Raw genomic sequence first — 18,451 nt, 5'->3', positions numbered from 1 at the left:
ATGCAATATCTTCCTTTGTGCGAAAACAAAGAATAAAATGTGATTCAAATGGCTGGAAATAACTTTTTTATTTTTCATAGATTAACTTATTATTTACAGTCACATTTAAATGACCTAGATTAAGATTAAAAAAACAATAAGTGATGATTTATTTTATTTTACAAATATGGAAAAAAAAGTACAGTATATATGATGTAAACATAAATAGATTGACGATAATTTGCAGGGGTTTTTGTGATGATTTTAAGACAGATATTCCTCCCCAGAATCTATATTTTTCCATCGGTTAACACTACATCTAGATCCTGTTTTTTGTGTATTTATTTATTTTTTGTGTGTATTTTTGGTTGTTTTGTGCATTTTTCTGTAATTTTGTGTGTTTATATAGCCATTTTGTACATTTAATTTGCTGTTGCCAGTTTGTGGGCTTTATGAACAGTCAAAGACAGCTGAACGTGTGTTAATATCATTTAACTTTACTCTGTGCTGAAACGAGCAACAATAATTATCTAAAAAATCATTTAAAATCCACAGGCAACATCTCAAATTAAGGTCAGTAGCTTTACCGAATGTCAAAGCCATTACATGTTCCATTGAGCTGTAGTTTAAGTATATGATTATGTTCTAACAAAGAGTACACAGCAGATTAAAGGTGAAAGCCTCTAGCCAAGCTGCTATTAAATGATACTGGAAAGGCATTGAATGGGTAGAATTTAGTCAAATGTATCAATTAAAATTAAGATAATAAATAGCTGTCTTACTTTTAAATAATACATGATTATGTGGCCATAAAATTGTGTACTGAAGATGAGGAGCATTAAGGGAATTGAAGGTTCCTGTTGTTTATTTACAAGAAAAGAAAGGGCAAAGAGTTCAGGGGTTGGATATTAAAACAATGACCAGAAATTCACTTTTGTTACGCAAGAAACGTCTCCCAATGCCCAACAAGTTTATTGCCACGATAAGAAAAAGTACTGACGCATTAACTATTGAGTACACGATTAGATAAAGAAGTTTTTCTTTTGGGTAAATTTGGGCAAGTTAGTTTTTTTATCCAAGCATGTTCTTGGAGAAGCTGTGTGCTTTGATTGTGGCGTGGATCATTTCTTTTGCGTGCTGAGTTTAATTTTAATCCCATCCAAGTAATGATCTTTATCACACGAACCAAGTACAGTTGTGATAAAGTCCAGAGGATCTCACTGACAGACTCTGAAACCAGATGCTATCGATGCGCAGCGACACTTCAGGCTGTTGTGCAACCGAAAACTGAAAATGCACTTTTGGGCCATTTTTGGCCAAGAGTTTTTAGTAGCTGGAATTTTGGTGCGTCACTAGTATTATTGATCTGATTGGACAATCACATGTTAATAAAAGTTGCCATTGTCTGAACCAGCAGAATGTTTTTAAAGTGTAATAACTTGTGAAAATGAATTATTAACATAATACAAACCTTCTCCAATTAGAAGGGAGATGGAAATAGTGAGTGATAACAGACAGTAGATAACAGTCCAGCACAGACAGACAGACAGACAGACTGAGGTAGATCACATGTCTGACTGTAAACAAAGCAGTTATGCAACAACTGGGATTCATCATGTAAACAAACAGTATGAAGGGACAGTGGCCCCAGTACCTGCCATCATCATCATCATAACATCACAGCACAGCTAAGGGTCAGTGTGTGTGTGTGTGTGTGTGTGTGTGTGTGTGTGTGTGTGTGTGTGTGTGTGTGTGAGCCCATCCCCCTTCCTTCCCCGTGATGTGACTCATGTTAACCCGCTTCACTGTTGCTTTTTCCCGCACAGAAAGAAACAGGGGGCGGGAAAATGGAAACGTACAAAATGGCACAAAAAATCATCAACAAAAGGAAAAGATTTGTTGTTGTGTTTGGGGGGAAGGAGGGGTTAAAGGAAAGACATTATTGAGCACTGAGGGAACTTGAACGCAACACATGAAGAGGTGGGAGCTGATGTGATGTTGACAAGTGGGAAAAGTACCAGAAAGGAAACGTGTTTATAACTGCACTGTGTGTGTGTGTGTGTGTGTGTGTGTGTGTGTGTGTGTGTGTGTGTGTGTGTGTGTGTGTGTGTGTGTGTGTGTGTGTGTGTAAACAGCAGAGCAGTGCATGGTACGTGCACAAACAGGATCGTGCACTGATGCTGCACACACGTCACTCCGCATGGCTCTGTGTTTGTTGACAAGCACTGGGATGGGAACCAGAAACCTGCTCCTGGTCCTGGTACCAGGTCCTGCACAGACCAGCTCACCCTGGGATAAATCACTGGGAGATGCTAGGCTACATGCTACAGGCTAGCTCTGATGCTACATTGCTACATGCTCCGCTAGGCTACAGTCAGTCAGAGTGAGTGAGGAGGCAGTAGAAGCACATTGAGCTCCGTTATGAAGCTAGCGCCCATCCCCCATCCCTCCAGCCTTCCTCCGTCCACCATCTTTAATCTGCTCCTCCGTCTCCCACAAAAACACGCCACAAAAACAGCACACACAAGGCACTTACCGTTCACCACCATCGCCCACTCGATTATCGCATCCACAAATAATGAGTCAATATTGGGCTTTTAATGCCGTGCGTGTTGGATATTGTGTAAAATTGGCCGTGCGGAGTGTAGCCGCGCCTAGAGAGCAGAGCAGCAATCCTAAACCGCCATCTGGTGGTATTTTCCTCTCCGTGATGCAGCGGGAGCGGTTCAGCCTCATGTCGGGACGCAGCCGCCCCCTGGCGGGCACTCCGGGTACAGCAGGACAAGCGCACCCGGGAGCGAGCCCCGCCGACTGACGGGAGCGCGCACAGGAGAGGAGGTTCTTTCTACATGTTCGCCTCATGGTTCCACCAGCTGAAGGATGATTTAGGTTTCATTTAAAGATGATAAATAATCATTAAAGCGTCGTCGTCAGGTGGTGGAGCGGATGTGACGTCATTACAGATGTGTTCCCTGTCTGTGAAGCTCTCAATGCATTCTGTATGGCATCGTTGATCAATGTGTGTCAGTGTGAGTGCAGACATCAGCAACAGGTGGCCCGGGGTCCACATGTGGTCCTCGACCTCATTTTGTGTACCCTCCAAAACTAATGAACAAAATGACTCGTGAAAAAAAACACAAAATGACAGAAAAATACACAGAATGACTCCAAGAACACATAAAATGACAACAAAACTAGGAATCTCCCAATACAACTTTTTCACTTTCGATACAATGTTGATATTGCATTTTTGAGTATTGGTCGATATCGATACGATGCCATATCAGCACGAATCATACATACTTTTATTACTTATTTTTTAGTGTGGAATGTTAGAAAAGGCTTGATCAAGTGATGTTACTCAAACAGAGACTATCGGATCGGGACAGCCCTAAACAAAATGACAAAAATACACACAAAGCGACAGCAAAAATACACAGAATGACTCCAAGAACACATAAAATTGATTTTTTTTTTTTGTGTGTTTGTTTTTTTTGTTTAAAGAATGGAATAAATTAAAAAATAATAATAATAATAACATGACAAAAAAACACAGAAAAATATATTAGATGATGGGAAAAATACACAAAATGACAGTAAAATATATTACATGACGGAAACACTTCACAAACTGACAGGAACAAGAAGCGACAGCAAAAACACACAGAACAACCCCAAAAACACAATAAATGAAAATAAAAACCCCAAACGACAGAAAAATACATTAGATGATGGGAAAAATACACAAAATGACAGCAAACACACATAAAAGGACAACATAAAACACAAAATGACAGAAATATACAGACAAAATCCTTTATTCTTTCCTTTATTGCTCAACACTTTTATTTGTTTTGGAGGCAACACAAAATTAGGTCATTGCCCATGTTTGTCTTTGAATGTAAGCACAAAAGAATATATTTTTTTAATTCTTTGGTCCGTCACTTTGAGAAGCAATGAAACTGGAATGGTTCAATAAGTATCTAAATTATAGTTCCTTTTCCTTTTCTTTTGAAATAGTTATATTTCTTTGTCTCCATGCAGCAGACATGGAGCGAGTGATAAAAGGAAGAAATGAACATGAGCTACACCAGGTCCTTCAACTGAGATTGGATGAACAAAAAACCAATTACAGAGCCTGGATGTGCTCACATTACTCACTTCAGAGACAAGGTGAGATGGAGATGGAGACGCAAATGACATTAGTTCAACGATACAAACTGAGTGTCAGACATAGGCAACATGCGGCTCGGGGGCCACATGCACACACACATCCTCAGTCTTTGTGCAGCACCCAAGATAAATGCAAAAATGACTTCAAACACACATAAATTGCCAGAAAATACACAAAACAACAACCAAAATATCCCAAATTACTCCAAAAAACACACACATTATGAAAACAAAAACAAAAATTACTCTAAAGACACAATACGACTGTAGCAAAAATGCACAAAATGACACCAAAAACACAGTTAATGACTGAAAAAAACAGAAAAGAGCTACAAATAAACCAAAAACACACAAAATGACACCAAAAACACTCAAAAGGACGGTAAATCTCACAAAATGAGAGAAAAGTACACAAATTGACGGTAAAAACACACAAAACAACAACAAAAAGTCATAAATTTAGAAAACAACATACAAATATATACGAGAAATACACAAAATGAGACCCAAAACACACGAAATGACTCAGAAAACACACAACATGAGTGAAAACTACACAAATTGAGAGAAAAATACACAAAACTCTTTGTTGTTTCCTGTGTTAATGCTCAGATTTGTCTTTATTCTAATGCGACGTGAATGTTGATCATGTGACCCTCAGATCAGATACAATCATGTGATAACAGCTGTCTGTCTGTGTGTGTGTGTTTGTGTGTGTGTGTGTTATCTGTAGATGTGTAACAGGCGGCTATGTTGTGTAATCTGCAGTGTTTGTACCTCCAGCCACTGGAAATGCACACACACAAACGCAAACACACACGTGGCGGTGGGCTGACATTTGATCTAATGGAGACGCTGTTGGTCACCATGGCAACAGAACATCTTGTCCATAAAAGCTCCAGCCGTCCCCTCTGGGTGCTTTTAACACACAGTGACACACATAAATACAAAAAACAGTTACACACATAAATACACAAATCTAATTGTGGTGTGTCTTTTATAATTGAGTTTACAGTACTAGTGCATGGCACACAATTGTGTGTGAGGAATTACACAAGAAACACTTTATGTGCAAGTTCTGTGACTCTACAGTGGTAAGGGGTCATTATTGTTGTGTTGTGACTATGTTGTGTAACACAAATGATACACATTCATAATTCCAGCAAGATTATTTTTGAATAATATGTCAAGGTTTCATTTATTCAGAAATCTGGGCCTCAGTTCTACCGCAGAGAGCCTCAGTCCTGTAAGATAATGCAGGCTGCATAAAATACAAATACTGACAAAATGATTCCAAAAAACACACAAAAATGACAACAAAAACACACAACATGAAAGAAAAATATAGAATATAACTCCCAAAACACAAAAATGACAACAAAAACACTGGACATGAAGGCCCTGTACAATGAAGCTGGATTTCGTGCTAACTTCCTTTGATCTGTGTGTCCTATATTACGACCCTAGCTAACTTCTTATGGGGCTAAATCACCATGGTTACTCAGTCTGAACCCCTAACCTAGTCTGGACCAGGTTATGAAGTGGATCAGATCTGAGTGAGTACTAAAGCCCCACCTCCTGACCAATCAGATCTCTTGTAAAATAACCTTTCCCATTGTTAGAAGATCCTGGTTTAGGACAGAAGGCTTATTAATGGATTAATTAATCCTTTCATTTAGTGATGACATCCTTTAGGAAAGATATAGATTTATATCTGATGGACTGATCTACAGTCAGCTGATGAAGCCTGTGGAGATATTCTAAGTGTGTACGGACGGATCAACATTCATTCATTCATTCATTCATACTCTATAGTGACACTGACAGCATCAGCAGGAACATACTACAGGTAAACAATGTGCTCATGTTTTTTTTCCCTAAAATGACCAAATGAGGAGAAGACAGTAATAGACCTTTACAGGTTTGTGCTGTTGAGTGAATAAAAGGCTTTAAAACACAATCCTAAATGCTACCTAATGACCTCTGAATCTCTCCTGGAGCTAATTTAGCCACATAATCAAGCTATTTGTTGCTGCGAGATTGGGAATAAATTGTTGAGCTGGGATCGCCTTCAGTCAGACATCCTCTGTTTCCATGGTTACCGACCCAGGAAAAGTTTTCATGTTCTATTGCAGACTGTGCTACTGTGCGTATTAATACGATCTCCTCCAATGATCCGCATCCAAACTGGAGCAAAGGGAGAGTTTGACAAGGACAACCTGGTGTTCTGTACCATGTACCATGTTCACTGCACCATTCATGGTCCAGGAGGAGATAGAGCAGTCACAGATTCAACTTTATCACACTAACAACCACTTAATCAATATAAGATGTGATTGTATCTGAGCTGAGGGTCACATGATCAACATTCATGTCAGCATTAGAATAATGACCAACCACAGGACACACAAGTCACACCAAAAACACAACAAAAAACACACATGACAACAAAAATGCACAAAATGAGAGGAAAATTATGCAAAATGATAATTAAAACAAACAAAATGACAGAAAACTCAAAATGACAACAAAAAGAAAAAAAAAATTATAGGAAACTACGTTAAATGACATTTTTTTGTGAGCAATGATTGCTTTATATTATTTTTTTTAATGTTTGAGATAAATAAATCCAATTCAATCCAAAAACACACAAAAGGACAACAAAAACACACAAAATAAGTGAACAATATACAAAATTATACTAAAAACACACAAAATGAGAGAGAAATACTAAATGATGCTGAAAACACATGAACAACACTAAAAAAGCCAAGAACACACAAAACCACGACATAAATGCACAAAATGAGAGGATAATATACTAAATTATACTAAAAATACACAAAAAACGCTCAAAATGACTTCTGTCGTGGCTTTTGTGTTCGCCTGCACTTTTGTGTTGTGTTGTGTTGAGCTGCTTTAGTGAACATGGAGGGATGTATTGCTATAGTTCATCATATGTTCACGCTGTGTTTATTGAATATTTGATGGTCCCAGTGGAGCCCCCCCCCCCCATAGCATAGCAATGCTAAAGCTAGCTCACATTTAGAAAAAGGTCAAAACACTTGAAATGTCAAAGCAATTATTAGTGAGCCATGACAGTGTGTGTGTCCGTTAAATAACATTCTGTTTGTATGATTTACAGCCCTTTAATGATGACATAGTGTAATCTCATCGTTAAATATACACTCCTATTCATTTAGATAATCAATAATAAAACACAACAATCCAACCTGTGGGAGATCAATACTACGACCAATCAAGCATTGGTTCACAAGCTTTTTCGTTATTTTTTTGCCGACTTTAAGGTCAAAATGATGAGATAACGACGACTTAAATAAATACATGTGATCAAAAACTTTAATCAACTCATAAAAATGAAGCCATGATTTTGTCACATGGGATGAAATCTTATCAGAAGTCATGTGATCATGTGGTCTTATTGATCATTGATTTGATGAGATCAATGATCAATGATCCATCACATATCAGGTTGATCAATAGGAAATAAATCTTTAAAAAATCATTAATCCATCCATTGATTATCCATTCATCCATCAATCATCCACGTCTCCAGCATCCATCCATTCATCCAGCCATCCATCCATCATTCATTAATTTAGCCATCCATCCATCCATCCATCCAACAATCTATCTATCTATCTATCTATCTATCTATCTATCTATCTATCTATCTATCTATCTATCTATCTATCTATCTATCTATCTATCTATCTATCTATCTATCTATCTATCTATCTATATATCTATCTATCCATCTATCTATCCATCCAGCTATCCATCAATAATCCATCCATCCATGTCTTCTTTATTTCTGACTATTTTTTCCAGCTTATATCAACTTCTTCTTCTTCAGTGTGTATTCTGATGTAAGGGTGGCTAAAGGGTTTGCATGTTCTCCCTGAATTTTTTTTTGTATTTTTTTTTTGTGGGGGGGGGTCTGTCTGTTCACAGAGCAGCTGCTGAGGGATGAGTGAAAGAGGAAGATGAATGGATGGATGTAAAAACTCCAATGAGGATGACACGCATGCTCAGACGTGATAATAGATTCTCTCTCTCTCTCTCTCTCTCTCTCTCTCGTGCACAGATGGTGATGAACCAGAACATATCAGACACCATCAGGTGCTGCTGCTGCTGGAGGAAGAGGAGGATGTGATGATGATGATGATGATGGATTGATCCACAGCAGGTGAGTGAAGGAAACATTTCCAATCAATCAACCAATCAATGACTTCAATGATCTCTATGGTCTAAACTGTCTGAAGAAAGTGCGCGCGACGCGTGCGCTTTATTGATTGAGCACAACGCGCCATTTGCACGAGAGCGCGCTTCTTCTTCCCGGTGAGGAGCGTGCGTGCGTGTGCGTATATCCAAAGATGATCCAAGTAGTACACACCTTGTACCTGATCAACCGAACATGTGACGGCCCGTGTGCGCGCACGTGTGCGCGTGTCCTTTGGCTCAATGACTGAGGAGAACAGATAACCTTGGAGAGATAACATGCACATGTTAGTTTATTATGGGATGTACATCCATCCCATGGAGCGTGACGTAACACACTGAATTAAATATAGAAATATAATTAAATATAGATCAATAGAGAATATAGCTTTTAGTGGATATAGAATTGTTACATAAAAACGTGTGATTTCGTGCTGATGTTGCTTTGGGCTGGTGTGAGCTGTCAATGGGAATCGAACCTTCATTTTTTGGGGGGAGCAGCAGCACTGCAGATGTTATAGACTGCATCACATTACACACAGTGTGAAAACACACACACACGCACACACACACACACACACACAGCACACACACACACACACACACACACACACACACACACACACACACACACACACACACACACACACAATCCTCCTTGGGTTTTTAGATCAAATATCAACTCAAATTCACTGACATCATGTTATAGATAATAAAGCTCAGCCTCATGTTATAGATAATAAAGCTCAGCCTCATGTTATAGATAATAAAGCTCAGCCTCATGTTATAGATAATAAAGCTCAGCCTCATGTTATAGATAATAAAGCTCAGCCTCATGTTATAGATAATAAAGCTCAGCCTCATGTTATAGATAATAAAGCTCAGCCTCATGTTATAGATAATAAAGCTCAGCCTCATGTTATAGATAATAAAGCTCAGCCTCATGTTATAGATAATAAAGCTCAGCCTCATGTTATAGATAATAAAGCTCAGCCTCATGTTATAGATAATAAAGCTCAGCCTCATGTTATAGATAATAAAGCTCAGCCTCATGTTATAGATAATAAAGCTCAGCCTCATGTTATAGATAATAAAGCTCAGCCTCATGTTATAGATAATAAAGCTCAGCCTCATGTTATAGATAATAAAGCTCAGCCTCATGTTATAGATAATAAAGCTCAGCCTCATGTTATAGATAATAAAGCTCAGCCTCATGTTATAGATAATAAAGCTCAGCCTCATGTTATAGATAATAAAGCTCAGCCTCATGTTATAGATAATAAAGCTCAGCCTCATGTTATAGATAATAAAGCTCAGCCTCATGTTATAGATAATAAAGCTCAGCCTCGTTTCCCTTCAACAGCCTCAAGAGTGACATTTATTTTTCAAGTGCATTAAATCAATGGTTCTCAACCTTACGGTCAGGACCCCATTTGGGGTCGCGACTCTCGAGACACTGGGAGGGGGTGGTCTCCAGATGCCTTCAAGAAACGAATAATATTTTCTGAATCAATTTCTGCTTTTAAAAGTTTTTACTGATGATTTTAACTGTTTTTGCTTCTGATTTTAATGTTCTTATTGATTTTAGGCTGTTTTCTGTTGCACTTTCTGATCATGTAAAGCACATTGATTTGCCTTGAGTATGAAATGCGCTTTACAAATAAATTTTCCTTGCCTTGCTTATTTTTACCATTTTTCTACAACTCCACCAAACTCACCATATTTTAACCTATTTTCATCACTTTTTTGCCATATTTTTGCTCCTTTTAATGCATTTTTGCTACATTACTCCTATTTCTGACACTTTTCCAAATTTCAATGTCTTTTCTGCACATTTTTCCACTTTCAAGACATTTTCAGCACTTATAAACCATTTCCACCACTTTTACACATAATGTCACATATGTTGACTTTGAACTTCTTTTCACAATGTTTCATGCTTTTTTTTTTTTGACAATTTACCCACATTCACATTTGTCATTCCCATTATTTGCCAGTTTAAAGTAATTGTTCCAATATTGATACTTTGAACACTTTTTACCACTTTTTCTGTCAGTTTTTGCCCACTCTAATTTTTAACTTTTAATCAATTTCTGTGGTTTTTAAAATCCCATTTCATAACATTTTCCACCATTTTATTAGTGATTAAAACAAGGATTTCCATCTTTAAGATGACTATAATAATAATAATAATAATAATAATAATAATAATAATAATAATAATAATAAACGTTCCTGGATAACAGTGGATATTATTCAGATGAATAAATAAATGTGGTTATCACAGATTCATTGAACAATGGACCATGATTTTACTGACTTTATGGATGGACCCCAAAAATCTCTCCTTTATTCCCCCTTATAGACTCACCTGCTTTGTATTACAATTTAAAAAATGTTAAGAATCGATTCATAATCATAAAATAAAATTCAGTTTTCCAAACGGATGTCACGTGGTCAAAAACAAAACATTCTGAAAACTATATCTTTGTATCTGATGCTTAAAACTGTTTTTTTTAGTTAGTTTACATCATGTGTGAGGGATGGTTGAATGGTTTTATTTCTAACATCAAAGACCGATGTTGACTTTGTGTAAACACTCTGATAATCACTGAAGCATAAAAATAATAATTAGAACTGACTAAATGTGTGCATAAATAATGAATCAGACTAGATTGTCATCTAAAAAATGTGCTTCATATTTATTTTTTGGCCTGTGACAAATAAAAAGATTAATAAATTAAATGTAGAACTGTGCTTCTAAAGGTTCATCTGTGCTTGTACCACCTGTAAAAAAGCTAAGCAGTATGGGTTATTAGCTTTTGGGTTAAAAAACAATATGGAATGTGATTAAAATGCGGTTAAAATGGTCGGATAGTCCACCTGCTTTGGTCGGTGTGAACACGCAAAGGAAGTGTAGAGCGGATCAAACTGTAGAATTCTAGAGAGATTCTTTCTGTCAACCTTGGAGCGTTACCAGTCAAAGACAAGAGCATCGTGAACACCACCATTCAGAGCAGGTCAAAGACAGAAAGTATCACACGGAATTGTGGGTGGTCAGGAAGAACTGGTGACGGCGCAAAACAGAGTATTAGAACCACCAAAAGCACGGCAACTTGTTGCTGCTCCATTGCTGAATGTTGGTAAAGAACAAACGCAGAAGGAAGATGTTTCTGAGCACTCTCTGATAGTCCTCCTCATTTGGTCACCACGTGAACACGCAAACAAGGTCCAGAGCAGATCAAACTCTAGAGCAATTGTTTCTGTCGGTCTCAGAGCGTTTCCAGTCAAAGTCTAGATTGATTACAAGCTCCGTGAACACTGCGTGTTCAGAGCAGAATAAAAGCGGCAAGTATCTGAGATGACGTAGAGCGCACGGCATTGTGGGTGATCAGGAAGAACCGGCGACGGCACAAAACAGGGCATTAAAACCACCAAAAGCCACCGAACCAAACCAAGGTGATTTAAGGTGCTTTCACACCGGTTTAGTGGTGGACTGGGTCTGAATGGGTGGAGAACAACTGATAATTGTATCACATTGGCTTGTCTCGGTTTGCGTTCAGAGAACAACCTCTGATCCGCCCCAAACAGCCTTTGGTGCAGTTCCATGAGCTAACTAGTTACTGTAACTAGTTACTGTAACTAGTTACTGTAACCAGTTACTGTAACCAGTTACTGTAGACACTTCTCTAGGCAGAGACAATGAAACCTGAAGAAGACGTTCTCATCTATGGGTCAAAGCCAGCGCTGTAGAGTTCTCACAAACTTCTTCCTTCTCCATTTGTTCTTTACCAACATTTAGCAATGGAGCAGCAACAAGTTGTCCTGCTTCTCCTGGTTTTAAAGCCCTGGTTTGGGCCGTCATCGGTTCTTCCTAACCACCTACAATGCCGTGCGCTCTACGTTATTGCCAATACTTCCTGTTTTTAGTCTGCATTGTGTCCACAGTGCTCAAAATCGCTCTAGACTTGGATTTTGGATTGGAAACGCTCCGAGACCGACAGAAACAATCACTCTAGAATCCGCTCTAGAGTTGGTTTGTGTTCACACTGACCAAACGAGGAGGACTATCAGGGCAAAAAACGCTTAAAAGTTCCCAGAAACTTCTTCCTTCTCTGTTTGTTCTTTACCAATATTCAACAATGGAGCAGTTCTTCTGCTTCTGGTGGTTTTAAATCCCTGGTTTGCGGCGTTGACGGTTGTCTTGACCACCCACAATGCCGTGCGTTTTATGTCATCCTCCACACTTCCTGTTTTTAGTTCATGCCAAGCCTGCATTTTGTTCACAAACAACCTAATTACTTTAGACTAAACTAGACCTCAGAGACACAGAAACTATTGCTCTAGAATTGTCTCCTGTTTGATCTGTTCTAGACTTCGTTTGCATGTTCACACTGACCAAACGAGGAGGACTATCAGAGCAAAGTAAATCATAGAGTTTAAAATGCTCTAGGGTCCATCAGTGCAGAGCTTCACTAAGTTAAAAGTTGCGTGTGTTTGACCTTATTGTTCAGTGAGTGCAGGAGAAAATAGAACATCATGGTCACTTCAACTAAAAAATGCTCCAAAGGCTTTAGAAAGAAACAGTCATCAGTGAGGTAAACATGTCAGCCCTAAAGTACCGTATCTTATGTACCTTATGTAACCGCCATTGCTTAACAGAAGGTGGTCCATCTGGTAGACTTCAGTAAGTTTTGTCGGACTTTAGATGTTTGAAAAACTTCTCTTATGCAGAATTCATGAAATGTGTCTTATGACTCAGAGGAGAAAACAGACATAGCTGAGCTCAGTCACATGAGGAGAACTGCATCCTTACACTTGCTGTAAACACACGGGGAGCTGTGAGTCACTGGTATTCTTATCTGAAATATGAAAGATCTATGAGATATCCTCGCAGAGACGCTGTGAGCGAGGTTGTGATATTAAAAGCATACATCGTATGAGGTTTCTAAAGGACTGTGTTTTCTTGCAGGTGTTTTCCTCGTCTCCACGTTCACGATGGAGTCCACGCACCTCCTGAGTGGCTCCAAGAAGAGAGTGAAGATCCACCCCCACACGGTCACAGCCAAATACGCCACTCAAGCTCCCTACTCCCCCCAGCCTGGCGTGCACACACACTTCCCCCAGCCTGGGGACGACGGCTACGACGACGCTCCATCCTTTGAGGACTTTGGCTCGTTTCTGGAGGAGACGTCGGACAGGAAGCAGCTGACGGAGAGCAAAAAATGGCCCCTGACTTTGTTTGGCTCCAGAGACAAGGAAAAGGACACTGTCCCCAAACCTCCGGCTGCTGGAGGGGGAGGTGAAGGGGGCGAAGGTGGAAGCAGAACAGCTAAGGGTGCGGCTAAAGGCGTTGGCGAGCAGCTGGCCAGCTTCAGCGAGGCATCGGTTTCTGCGTCTCGGCTCATGTGGGTCGGGCTGCTCGGGGCGGCGCTGGCACATGGTTGTTTGATACTTCTGACCCGGGTGGCGTCGGAACGCTTTGGCCTCGGCCCTCTTTTTCTGGTGGTGGTTCGGTCGGTTGTGCAGCTCGTGTCTGTGGCCGTACCACTCCACAGGGGGGAGAACCCATTTGGACCCGAGGGCTACCGACTGCGCCTAATCTGTTACGGCATCGCCTACTCTCTCGCTCTTTGCTCCGCCTACTCATCCCTGACCTTTGTGTCTTCTGGAAATGCGACCACCACCTGGCGCCTGGCGACCACAGCATTCTCAGCAACCCTGGCCTTCCTCCTATTGGAGGAGAGACTCGGATTGGGCGATGGGATCACTTTAGCTGCAGGACTTTGTGGGTTGGGACTGGTCTTACTACCCACGACCGACGAAAGCAACACGGATTTACCAACTGATCCGGTCGTGTTCTGGAGGGGAGCATTCGGTTGGTCCCTTTCTGCACTGGCGGGGCTGTGGATGGCGCTGGCGTTGGTTGGGTACCGCTCCCTCAAAGAGAGGGTGGGCGTCGGCACCGCATTGTTCACTGTAAGCTGGACCGGATGCCTGCTCGCTCCAGCTTGTCTGGCCTTGACGGACGAAGGCTGGTCTTGGCCGATCAGCGCTCCGGGCTGGGCGCTGGTCCTGGGCGTGGTTGCCTGCTCCGTCGCCGCCTTCCTAGGAATAACACACGCCCTCACCCGAATCCACCCGGCCCTGGTTTCTGCCTCCCAGAGCCTGGAGGTCCCCGTGGCCATGCTGTTGCATCTGACCACGCTTCCCGTCCTCCCCTCGGCTCCTGAGGTGGTGGGAAACGTCATGGTACTGCTGAGCGTCGGTTGGCTTGTGGCCGTGAAGCTCCTCCCATCTCGAGGCGGTGGACGGCGACAAAGGGAAGAGTATGAGGAGATTCTGGACTCGCCTATAAAATAAAGACCTTTAAAGACATCCGTGTACAGATGAGACTGCTGGCTGTTTGTTGGAGCTTTACCAATTTTTGTATCGTCCCATTTGCTTTTGTATCCATTTCGTGTTGTTGTCGTTTGTGGTGACAAAGTGATGTGATATTAAAATCTCGATCGTGAACACTTCGATAAATGTGTGTGTGAGCGTGTGTTGGCAATACTTCACAGGAGTCTCTGCCAGAGGCTCATTGCCACACATTTATCATTCAGCTCCTGGACGGAGCGAGAGAAACAAGAGCACAGAGATGTAGAGATGTAGGACACATAGATGAGGGACAAAGGACGGAAAAGAGAGGAAACGGGAACGCCAACAAAAGTATTTTATTATCTGTTTGGAGGGATTGTTTCGTGTTAACAACTGCTTTCCAGAAAGTGTTTCTGTGTTCCTATTTTTTCCACGGAACATACAGTCAAATATGAAGGGAAATAAGCACAAGCTCATTATCTTTAAAAAATGGTTTTGGTCAAAACATTTTTGCTCCCACAGTAAAAAAAAAAAAAAAGCCATGAGCATTTTTATATCTTGGCTTTAATATCTGTATTTAGTGGTGACTAGATTGGAATCATGTGATTAGATTAAACAACAGGACATTTTATTTGACAGCCTTAATATGATTACAGTAAGGTATCATGATTAGGGTCACTATTTGGTATTAGTAATATTTATATATAATCCTTTCCATCAATTATACTGTAAGTGTATATTAAATTAATTAAACCAACTCATGATCATGATCGGAGTATTTACACAGGATAAAACAAAGGATTTGTGTGTTTTTGTCATTGTTTTGTTTTCGAGTCATTTTGCATATTTCCTCTTTTGTGTGCTCGTTGTTTTCCTTTTTGGATTCATTTTGTGCATTTCTTCTGCACATTTGTATATTTTTCTCTCACTTTGTTTATTGTTGTTTTGTATTTTTTTCTCATTTAATGTGTATTTGTTGTTTTATGATTTTTGGAGGCAATTTTTTTTGGTCATATTGTGTTTTTGGGGTCATTTTTTTCAACTTTTGTTGTTGTAATGGGTGTTTTGGGGGTACTTTTGTGTATTTTTGCTGTTTTGAGTTTTTCACGTAATTTTGCATGTTTTTATTTAGTTTGTCATTTTTGTGTTTTTTGTGTATTTCTGCTGTAATTTTGTATATTTTTCTCTCACTGTTCGATTTGATCTTGATTTGATTTGTTTATTATTTTTGTCCTTTTGTGTATTTACAATTTTTCTTTAATTCTGAATTTGTTTATTTTGTATTTTTCTTTCATTTTGTGTGAGGCCCACACGTGGTGTTTGCATGTTCTCCTATAATGTGCATCCATCGTCCCACAGCGGAACGTTATGTGGATAAAGATCTTTATTTTAGGAAATGTTCCTGTAGTTTGTTTCTATGTTGCTACTGATGAACTTAGTAATTATTTATATCTCATCAGATTCACTTAAACACAATCCTTACAAAAATATAAAAATTACAATACTTTCCCTGAAATCTAACACAACAATGGTTTTCAATGATTAAATATTAAATCAAAATTGCGGGTCATATAAGTTACAATCCGTCTTTTAAAGAAAGTTCCCACCTCTGTTTTTTCACATTTTGTTCCAAAATGTGCTTTATTTTCTTTGTCTAGTCTAATAAAACATAATTGGTCCACATTCTTCAACTAAAACAAGTTCTTAAAACAGTGACGAACATCCAGCAAACACACAAACGCCTCATTGTGGTCGACGCTAACAAGCATGAAAGTGTGTGTGGTTTTTCAAAGGGAGGTACACCAGGAGATTTATGGTTTCAGACCCTTAAAGTAACTAATGAGACGCCCACAAACTCCACCTTAGGTGGCTTTGAGAACATTCAGACTCAGCACAGCAATAAAAAACATTGGAGGATTTTTACAAATACAACTGCTGGAGACGAGAATGTTATGAATCAGATAAAAACATACAATAGTGCAGGCCTCGTGGATCAATACATCATAGATGTTAAAGGTTGAAATTGCAGCTTGAAAGTTTGTTTTAAATATTGACAATATTTTTTTTCAATTTGAGCCCATTTTTGCTTATTTTAACCCTTTATTCACATCTACATCAAAGTCACCATGTTTAAGCCTATTTTCATCACATTTTCTTGCAACATTTTTGCTCCTTTTAATGTATTTTTGCTACATTTCTACCATTTCTGACACTTTTTCATCACATTTCAATGTTTTTTCTGCACATTTTTTTTACTTTCCACTCCCTGCCCTCCTCGTCTGGAGAAGAAACCCAAGAAATCACAGTAAGAATGAAGTAAAAACACTTCTATACAGTGTTCATGTGCTCATGAATATTAATATGTAAAACAGATATGGGGAATGTTGTGTATCTGCCAAAATAAATGCACAAAATGACTCCAAAAACTCACAAAAACTTAATTATGTTAGTTGGTGTCACATCTTCTTCCTTCTTGAGCAACTTTAACTAATATTTTTTGAGTAAATGGAACTATAAAGTAAGTATAACTAAAAACAACTTTATATAATGAAGTCCTTATATGCTAAGAATGATAGAGTCCTGTTATTTATGTTGTTTTAAATAGGGATTATTAATAAAATAATAACTTTATTTACTTACTTAATTCATCAGTCATCAGCATTTTAAGTTCTGGAATATTTTGACTTTTAAGTTCATCAGTTTATTAAAAAAAAGAATTGAGGCAATCGAAAGGACAATAAAATTGCACAAAAATACAAAATGAAATTACAAAATAGAAAATAACTCCAAAAAAAGACAGTTCAACAAAAATACCCCAAAACATGTTGAATGATAACAAAAACGAACACAAATAACTTCCAAAACGCACACAAATACACAAAATAGTTTTTTTTTTTTTAAATGCACAAAATAACAAGAAAATATCAAAGATCATTAGTGATGTGAACAGTCTATGTTCATAGCTCTAAGCTGATCACATTACAGGGAGCTGAGACATATGCTAAGTAGATTACTGAACATGTTCCAGACCCAAACACACACTGACTTTGTGACTATTTAGAGGAGCTGACATGTCCACCAGATATATAGGATGTAGAGCAGATCTATGTCTATATTCTGCACAAATATGGTGCAAAATAATGTGTTTTATTAGACATAGATCTACTAATAAGGACATTTCAAAGGCTTTAGGTCAGATTTATAAAAACAGTGGAGGATCCTTCACAACATGTTGTTGATGACTTGATGCATCATCTCCCTCACCCACCCACAAACGTTATAGATCTCCACACTTTGATAAGGTTTAAGGTAAAAACCAGGTCAGGACACATAATAGATGGAAGATTCTCCGCATCGTCATGGATCTGTAGCACCAATAAACTCTATCTTTTCCAAATATTGTGACCTTCCCTGTATGACTTTACATTTTTAACTCATTTTAACCCATCACAGTGAGTGTCACCAAAAGATTATTTACATCCAGATTATTTACAGTGTCAATATTGAATAATTAAGGATTCATTGGTAAAAAAATCATATTTTTTTTAGGTTGATGTGTTTGTTGAAATGACAGTTAAAGGCAGAATATTTTCCCTAATGATTCATTATATATTTTAATGTATTACATTCTAAAAAAATAAAAACATGTGAAATGTTTTTGGTATAAAGATCTTCTTCTTCTTCTTCTTCTTCTTCT

At 38.7% G+C, this 18,451-nt stretch overlaps 2 protein-coding genes across 5 annotated transcripts in view; one reads left to right on the top strand and one right to left on the bottom strand.

Annotated features, from left to right (window-relative positions):
• The window catches only part of stag1a (STAG1 cohesin complex component a), a 60,206-nt gene extending 57,504 nt beyond the window's left edge, over window positions 1-2,702 (bottom strand). For both annotated transcript variants that reach the window (XM_028437632.1, XM_028437633.1), the window contains exon 1: window positions 2,516-2,702. The gene's annotated coding sequence lies outside the window, so the exon portion shown is untranslated. The remainder of the gene's footprint in view (window positions 1-2,515) is intronic.
• slc35g2a (solute carrier family 35 member G2a) lies at window positions 1,577-15,724 on the top strand. Of its 3 annotated transcripts, none has more exons than XM_028437634.1 (4): window positions 1,577-1,673; window positions 4,024-4,152; window positions 8,261-8,362; window positions 13,367-15,724. In XM_028437634.1, the coding sequence occupies exon 4, from the start codon at window positions 13,393-13,395 to the stop codon at window positions 14,755-14,757; it is 1,365 nt and encodes a 454-aa protein (XP_028293435.1). In that variant the 5' UTR covers window positions 1,577-1,673; window positions 4,024-4,152; window positions 8,261-8,362; window positions 13,367-13,392; the 3' UTR covers window positions 14,758-15,724. The 3 variants fall into 3 exon arrangements, with proteins under 3 accessions (XP_028293435.1, XP_028293436.1, XP_028293437.1); XM_028437635.1 differs by having other exon boundaries at window positions 1,583-1,673; window positions 4,027-4,152; XM_028437636.1 differs by lacking the exon at window positions 4,024-4,152 and having other exon boundaries at window positions 1,609-1,673.
• The last annotated feature ends 2,727 nt before the right edge of the window (window positions 15,725-18,451 follow it).

This window comes from Gouania willdenowi, chromosome 22, assembly GCF_900634775.1.
Source record: "Gouania willdenowi chromosome 22, fGouWil2.1, whole genome shotgun sequence".
In the NCBI taxonomy this organism is placed as follows: Eukaryota; Metazoa; Chordata; class Actinopteri; order Blenniiformes; family Gobiesocidae; genus Gouania; species Gouania willdenowi.
The sequence above is the reverse complement of the archived record's forward strand: the minus strand, read 5'-3'. Positions and strand labels throughout refer to the sequence as shown.